The following is an 8,689-nucleotide window of genomic DNA, read 5'->3' as shown; positions in this document are numbered from 1 at the left end:
ATATGTTAAAAATTAGGGCAGAATTTCTTTTGTAATTTTTTTGTTTTTAATAACGTAAGAATCCGTACTAATAGGTATTATTCATACTAAGGATTCCATTAACTTTTTGGGTGTTAGATATTTGAATATTAATTATTATATCAAAGTTTAGTATAAATTAAGAAAAAATTACAAAAATACTTTTATTAATGTCTTATAATAACACGTGTACAAAAAATTATACAAATATAAAAATATTTATAATGTTAAATACAATGACACAAAAAGTAAATGTGACCCTTAGAGGCGGACGGAGGAAGTATTATATTAACATTGTAATTTCTTTTTCGTTGATTGCCCCGTGCGTAGCAACAGTTTCCCACTACTTTCTCTATGAAAGTACGTAATACATGATTCATTAACCGCATATATGTACTTGGAGTATTAAAAGGCCAAAAGGCATGACTACTCATATAAACCAAATGTAGTTTTAAACATAGTTTTCTATTCATCACCTTCCCTCATCCTAATCTGATGATATCCACTTTCCAAATCAATTTTAGAAAAGTACTTTGACCCATACAGTTCATCTAGCATATCATCTAAACGAGGGATAGGGCGTTGATACTTTACCGTTATAGCATATACGGCTCGACAATCAATGCACATTCTCCATCCACCATCCTTCTTTGGGACAAGAAGAACCGGTACAACACAAGGGCTTAGGCTCTCGTGAATCCAGCCTTTGTCAAGTAACTCATCCACTTGCTTTTGTATTTCTTTGACCTTCTCTGGACTTGCCTTGTAAGCTGGACGATTTGGAATTGATGCACCTAGAATGAGATCCATTTGGTGCTCAATGCCTCGAATAGGTGGCAATCCTCCGGTTACTTCATCAGGAAACATATCTTGATATTCCTTCAAAAGAGAAGCAACATTGGAAGGGAGTTTCATTAGCTCTTGCTTATTAAAATAAATAAATTTAATTAAAAGTAAATAAGAACTTCCCTCGTGAATTTTCAAATTTTTTACCTCTTCCAAGCTCACAAGTACTTTTCTTTCAATCTCACAAGCATTTTTCTTTCAATCTCACTCTTGTGTTGTTCACTTGCTCTTTTTTTCACTTTCTTTTTTCTCACTCCCATGCTCACTTTTTCTACTCTTATTTTTTTCACTCTTCTTCTTTTCTCTCTTTTCTTTGGCTTCTTCCCTAAATTGACGATGCATGTAGAGTTGGTCCTCATGGACATCCATTGGAGACAACGAATTCAAGCATATTTTTCTACTCCTAAACTGAAATGAGTATCTATTCAAATATCCATCATGACGAGCCTTTCTATCAAACTACCATGGCCTCCCAAGTAATACGTGACAAGCTTGCATCTGTAGCACATCACAAACGACTTCATCCTCATAATTCTTGATCTTGATAGGAACCGTCACCTGCTTGTTCACATTCAACTCTCCGCAATTGCTAACCCACTGCAATTTGAATGGTTTTAGGTGGGGGTGTTGTTAGCAAATTCAATTTTTGAACAACAAGTTCACTTACAATATTTGTGCAGCTCCCACTATCAATAATGAGGCTACACACTTTACCTTCAATTAGGCAATGAGTTTGAAAGAGATTTTCTCGTTGTTCCTCATCAAAGGTCCTTGACATGGTGCTTAAGGCTCGTAAAGTAACCCAACCCAAACCAACAACGGAATCAGAGTCATCATTTGGGTTATTTTCTGCATGTACTCTCTGATCAACCCTCTTCTCATTTTCAGATTCCGTCTCGTATTCCCCAAACTTGTTAAGGATCATCGTTTTCTTGTTTGGGCATTGACTTGCAATGTGGCCTCGACCTTGACACTTGAAGCAAATGATATCTCGATTCCTCGGCTTCTCTAGATCAGCTCCAAAATATTTGTTCCTTAGTGTGTCATCCTTGATAACACATTTTCTTTTACCGAACCCTTGGGCCCCTTGGGATTCATCCTTCTTGGTATAATTTGGTGTGAAAGGCTTTGTACGAGATGTTTGCTGTTTGCCCTTACGCTTCAATTGCTTCTCAATTGTAATGGCACGTTCTAACAATTCATCAATATCATCAAAATGATACAATCGCAATTTTTCAAAAATGTCTCGATTCATCGCAGTCAAGATCCCCGCTACCATGGCTTGTTGACTCTCTCGAACATCAACCCGCATTAAAGTCACCTCTAAATCCGTGTAGAACTCATCGACTGTCCTATTTCCTTGCTTCATTGGTTGTAGTCTGATAACAGAAAAATGTACATTTGTTATTGTATATTAATTCGCAGGGAATTTTATTCGAAAATCAATGAGTAGAGTTTTTATAGAAGAATGGTCAGATATAGCAATTATGTGGTTGTAGACCCTGGATAGTTATCACAATTATTTATACTCATTTTACTGATGAGTTTCCAGGTCGAACACAGGGATTTAAAGTCATGAATTTCAATATTAAAAATCTTGGAGAAGCGACGAAGAAACAAAAAGGGAGCCCGCCTCGAGCGGAGAACCTTCAACTACTGAAAGCAGTAAATAAAGCAGTAAACATGAACGGGGGTGAGCGAAGCGAAAGTGATAGGATTGGGATGCGAGCGAGTGGCCTGATATATGTATATGTATATGAGCGAAGTAGAGTGAAAGAGAGGTGTTGTGTCTGAGCTGTGCGTTACTAAATGGGTAGAATTCCATGGATGCAGCGAGCGAATGATGAAATTGTGTTATCAGAAGCATATATGTATTTTACGAAAATGATGACAGAAAGATGTTGTAATTATATAAACTCGATTATAAAGAACTTATCACACTGGTATTTTGGCCTGGGGGGGGATTTACAACAAGACTTCAATGATGCCCAGAATTAAGACATTATAAGAAAGAAACCCTACTGTCACTAGGAATTTCTGCGACCTAATAGACCCCCGTCTATGTCCCGTTAATTTTCCCAATTTCTGCCTCATTAGTGGCTTTACCCCCTGATGTTGGTACTCTTTTATCAGAATCAAATTCAGCGCAGTAATTAAGTAGGTCGACAAGGCTCCCGCGTACTTAACTACGTTGAACTACCTTGAGACCGCTTTTGGCGCATCACAAGGCTTAATTAATTAATTCGTCTCTCGCTCTATACCAGTGATATGAAATTCTCTAAATTGATTTATATAAGTATGGAAAATTGTGAAAGGATTTAAATTGAAGAAGAGTGATATTTCTTTATATACTATGAAAATTGCGAAAAGGATTAGACTACAAAGCTGTAAATGAAAGCAGTAAGCTAGTCTAAGAAAGCATTAAAGACGTGGCCAAGGGAGGGGAATACACCCACTCCCTTGGCCTTTCCTGTGGAGAACTCCCTTACAGGGTTGGAGCTCTCGGAAACAGGAAGACAATGAACGCTGTGTATATTCTGAAAATCGTCCAAGAATTCGATTCTCCTATATGTTTTTACATACAGATATCTGGCCCTATTTATAGCAGCTGTAACAGGACGGTTGCAGGAAGCTGTTGGGTAGTTCCAACCGCTGGGCAGTTAGGCGGTTGCAGGTGGTTATTCTGTTGAAGCAGTTGCTGGCCATAACTCCCAGGGTGTCCGCTTCGCTTGCGTTGATGGCACAGGTCTTCCTCGCTTGCTGGAGAGCAGGAGGGCATCAGCGTAGCACGGCTCGCTTGAGCTAGCTGGAATTGGAATAGCTGTACCGCTGCATTTGAAGTACTTAGTTGAAGTGTGGTGATAGTCTGCAGCGGCGGGTATCTGGACTGTCGCTTGCAAGCGGGAGGGGCTATCGCTTGCGGCTATGAAGGTGGCCGCTTGCCTCTCGTGCCTTAGTGTTTTCAAGGTGCGTCTTGGGCGCTTGCGAGCGAAGGCGGCTGTCGCTTGCGGCGTCTGCCTTAGCTTTTCTGGCTCCAGAATACCGCTTAAGAGGGCAAAAATCGTTAATAATCTCAACAACGAATTCTGGGTCATGCCTGGTGATATAAATCAATATTGTATGCTGATTACGAATTATTTTGATGGTTCTTATGCAAAAATTCAAGTAACACCCATTTTTGTCAAGCTAAGAATATGCTCATATTTGGAGTCATCAAACCTCCTCACACTAAACCTTTGTTCGTCCTCGAACAAACTGCATTAAAGGATCAAGAGGTTATCCCGTTCACGGCAATCAAGAAGTGCTAATAACCAGTGCCATGATTGGGAGTAGAGTGAATCTCAAATAGTAACAAGTGAAACACAAGTATTCAGCATGTCATTTGATTTAACGAGATTGGAGTTGTCCAGGTATTGTCAACTTTGTTCGCTCAGCAGAGATTCTTTTTTTTGATCTAGGAAACCTTCAGCCGAAGGGCGTGGAGAATATATGTATATATATTTTTTTTTTTTTTGGATCGTGAGTTTCAAACAAACATTGTGTCTGCTCATGATCTTATTAGGTTCTCGCGCGCCTAGGCCTTTTCAGTTCCTTTGTAATGATAGGTCCTCCCTGCTTTGCTTGCATCGTATCTTAAACCAAATTTAAGGACTTCTCTTTTCAAGTTATGCCTTATGAGAAAAGTTGAAAAACCTGGTCACTTGCCTTACTGAGTATGGAAAGTTGAAACGAAGGGGGCACTAGTTTTTCACAAGTCTCTTTCGCTGTTACTTAGTCTAACACTAGTGTTCGAGTTATGGTGAAGTTCGAAGGACAAGTACTTAGTCTGATGTGCTTAGGTTGTCTAACTCTACTCTAGAACATATCACAAAGTTAACCAAGCAGAATATCACAGGAATTTCACATAAGAGCACATACTTCAGGTTATGTTAGGCATACAATAAAGAAAAATTGTCACGAGTTACCAAAAATTGTTGTCTCCTTGATTGATGTTATGTACAGCCCTTGTTATTCTCAATTTTACATGGGTGAGGACCTTTCTTTATTTCTTCTTTTCGCTTGCTGGTCCTCGCCCTTGAGGAAGGTTGCGTGATATCTGCCGCACTAGGTCTTCTAATCGGAGGAGATTCCTGGCTGTGTCAAGCTGTTGTTCCATTAGGATGGCGTTTTGTTGGGTAAGAGCTGCGAGAGCTTTCATAATTTCATGCAGCGTCGTACCCATGCTTGCAGCCAGGGTCTCTAGCGCTTCCACTCGCTCTTCTAGTGCGGCAGTCGCTTTCTTTCCAGCAGTCAGTTCATCACCCAGACTCCTAGCGTATGTGTCTATTAATGTCTGAGTCATCATGTATTGGGTGAGAATGGCTGAGTCGAGTTCATCCAATCTTCTTTCAATATTTTCCAGTGATGCGCGGGGGGCTGATGGTCCAGCACCCGCCGCTTCTGGTGATTGTCGCTCGCTCTCAGCTGAACTGATCTCCACTGGCTCTTCCTCGTTTTGGGAATCGGGTGCTGGCTCAGGGGAGACATCCCTGAGGAATACTAGCTGCCTCGCTGCCTCGTACTCCTGCTGTTCTGCTTTCTTCTTTTGTAAATATCTTCTGAATCGCAGCTGGAGTTGAGTCAGCGGTTTCCAGTATTTCAGCAGCTTGACCAGCACCTTCATTTTCCTTTTTCTTTCTCGCTCGAGCTGCTGCATTCGTTCGATTCGTTGTACTGCGGCAAGCAGCTGAGCTTTTTGTTCTTGGAACTTCCTGTCCTGTTCCTCCTCCTCCTCTTCTATAAGTGTTTTATCAGATTTGGTTGAGGCAGGAGTCAGAACTTCTGCGGGTGTCCCGATCATGGTATGCGTTCCTGGGCTGCTTGGGGATACCTGCAAGACAGGAAGATTTAGAATCACTGCCTCCACCTCTTCGGCTTCATTGGCAGTTTCAGCGGTTGTGGCAGCGGGGCCCTCGGCGGGGTATTCTTTGTATGATTCAATGGTGACATCGATCCCGCCAATAGTTTCTTCGGTGAATATGGTCTCCCGCTCCTCCTCTGCTCCAGCAGCAGTAGGCTCCACCGCTCCCGGCTGGTTAATGGGTGTGGTTTCTTTGCCTATTCCAACAGCAGTTGGCTCACCTGCCCCCTGTTGGTCGAAGGGAACAGGTTCATCGCCAGATGGGCTTGGCAATATCTCCTCTAATGCTGGCCGTGCCGGCGAAGGTCTCTCGGGTTGGGCGGTGGGTTCTCTGATGACGATCCCCTTCCGTAGTCTGGAGAGGGGAATCGTGTCCTCGCTTGACTCTACATCCACCACTTTCCCTTTCCCTTTCTCCTGCCTTGTCGCTCGCCGAGGGGGTGTTGGATTTTTTCGCAGTGCTTCTTTCACCCTCGGCTTTTTGACAGGCGGCGGAGCAGGGTCTTCATGTTTCTTTGACCTCTTTTCGCCCACGGCCGCTTGCGGCGCCTTTCCTTCCTTATTACTCCTAGTTGTTTTAGCCCCAAATAGATTTTCCTCAATCTCCCGAGCGAAGCGGAGGGTTTCCTCTTCCTCATCGCTGGGAGCTTCATTGGAAACTGTTCTCTCAGAGTCTGGCTCGGTGTGGGGTGTCACATCTTCTCTTATGATTTCCCCCCCCACAAATTTCATCTTTCTTTTTGGTGGAGGGGGCGCTGCCGCTTGTGCTTTCCTCTTTTTCTGCTTGGGGATGAGAGTGAACCCCTTGGACTCCAGCCAATTTTTGTGGAAGGCCGCTGGGAACAGTGGCTTCATTTGGAGTTCTGGGGCTGGAGTGGGCAAATCGACGCCCGAGCGACGGCAAAGTTCTGTGATCAGGGTCCCGTGACCCAATGTTCTGTCTCCACTTCTTCGATCCCAGATGTCTAAGCCTATGATCGCGCCCAAATCCACATCGTTCGATTCCTCCAAGATTGAGCGAAGGGCTATGAGGTAGTCAGGACGAATGTCAGTGGTGTGAGCAGTGATCATTATTCTGCTCAACGACCACTTCACCCATTCCTTTTTCTCTTCGTCCACCGACCCAAACTTCAGGTTTCTTTTCTCATATGCAGGGGTGGTGGCGAAGGTCCTGTATAGCGACTGCAGTTCAAGTGAACTGCAGACCTCCGTAGCCTTCAGCTTGTCTTGCATCTCTTGGCCGGGGTAGTGGTGTTCCCAACCCAAGAGTCGGTTGATCTTTCTGGCTGAGCAGTCTACCCATTTTCCCCGAACGTAGACATGCTTAAGACTCTCAGCCTGGTTCAGATTAGCGTAAAACTCCCTCACCAGTGATACATCCACTGGTTCATTGGGGTTTCTGATCAACCAAGACAGACCCCGCTCCTCCAGCCAGTCAGAGAGCGGGCCTGTGATCTTCTCGGGGTCAAATCCTCTCTCGTAGAGGATCCCCATTGCCTTCATCCGCTCATACGCCGCCGCTGCGTCAATGTTGGAGAAGTGCAGTTTGTCATACTGCTTCGATCTCAATACGTCCTTTGCAGCGTCGGCAGCATTCTTCTTGGAGATGTTGCTCCGGAATGCCTTCATTTTCCTTGGCGGTGCTTCTAGGCAGGCAAATTTGTTTTTAAGCTCCTTCAGCTGGTACTCCTTCAGCTGTTCGTATTCCGATTCTTCTAATTCCAGCCACCAGTCGCTCACCGGATACCTCTGCTCTGTTTCCTCAGTGTATTCGAATCTAAGGTATTCCTCCGGGAACTCTGGGATGAATTTTCGGAATGGCAGTGACTTAAGCTGCCTGAGCTTCCCCCAGTCTTCTGTTAGCTCCAATACTCTCCTCCTCTTGTAGTATGCCTCAGGTGGCGCTGGCTCTACTAATTCTGCCCCTGAGGTTGTTGTCACCACCTTACGTCCGTCCGTGGATTTGATCCTTTGGACTCTTCGTTCGATCCTCTCCTCAACTTTCTCAAACTCCTTCTTCAACGTTTCTTGCTTTGCTGGATCTATTTTGCTAAGTTTGTCCTGAAACTAGGGTTTCCAGAATTATTGTTTGTCATACGAACATTATGAATCCTGCCTCATTATCTTTAAATGTAAATAACATCCATATAAGGCCATCACATTCAAAGTTCAGGTGATTTTAACCCTAAATTCTCCCCCTCACAACGAAACAGAACACTACTGTAAGCGTTACGTTGTGAAAAAGGGAGAAAATCACAAAACAAAACCTAACCTACAGATTAGAGTGAAATTCATCCGTAGAAAGCAAGTATATTAGTTATTGTATCTAAATCTAGCATATGACAGACTTAGATTCACAGAAATCGAACAGACAAATATTTTCGTAAAAATGAAGAACAGTGAAATATCGGGAAAATAATTTGCGATTCTGTGTTTTTGAACGTTAAATCGGCGAGAATCAACCGTAAAATAGAGTTTATGTACTAAGGTTAACCTAGATCTTACCTTAGATGAAGCTATTATTGGTTGAAATGGTGAGATTTTGAAAAATTTTTCGCTCTGAGAGTGGCGGTTACTAAAGCTTCGGGAGGAAGTTACTGTAGGGCAAAAGTGGAAAAAGGACTGTGGACTGGGGTATTTATAGATTTTCTCAAGACTCTCTGGAGGACAAGCGGAGCGATGCCTAGTCCACTGTAAATACTTATAAAGGTATAGGGGAGGGTATTTCAGGGCGGGCGAGCGGTTAAAGCAACACCTCTATACACCTAAGACTGACATAAAAGTGAAGATGAAAGCGGTGCTGGGTGAGCGATACTGCTCCCCAGTAAATATCAGGGTGAAACAAGCGGAGCGGTGGTTGACTTTCATAGTTAGCAGTTCCAGCGTAGTATCAAGGTCACCCTTTTTCCGCTGACGTAACAAACT

General features: G+C 43.3%; 1 protein-coding gene across 1 annotated transcript; it reads right to left on the bottom strand.

The window, feature by feature from the left end:
• Nucleotides 1-483: 483 nt before the first annotated feature.
• On the bottom strand, nt 484-2,233 carry LOC127242372 (uncharacterized). Its single transcript, XM_051261889.1, has 3 exons — nt 1,532-2,233; nt 1,348-1,461; nt 484-897 (listed from the first exon to the last, which is right to left on the bottom strand). Exons 1-3 carry the CDS (start codon nt 2,231-2,233, stop codon nt 484-486), a joined length of 1,230 nt encoding a protein of 409 aa, XP_051117846.1.
• Between the last annotated feature and the right edge of the window lie 6,456 nt (nt 2,234-8,689).

This window comes from Andrographis paniculata, unplaced genomic scaffold (assembly GCF_009805555.1).
Source record: "Andrographis paniculata isolate CXL003 unplaced genomic scaffold, ASM980555v1 Contig86END, whole genome shotgun sequence".
Lineage (NCBI taxonomy): Eukaryota > Viridiplantae > Streptophyta > Magnoliopsida > Lamiales > Acanthaceae > Andrographis > Andrographis paniculata.
The sequence above is the reverse complement of the archived record's forward strand: the minus strand, read 5'-3'. Positions and strand labels throughout refer to the sequence as shown.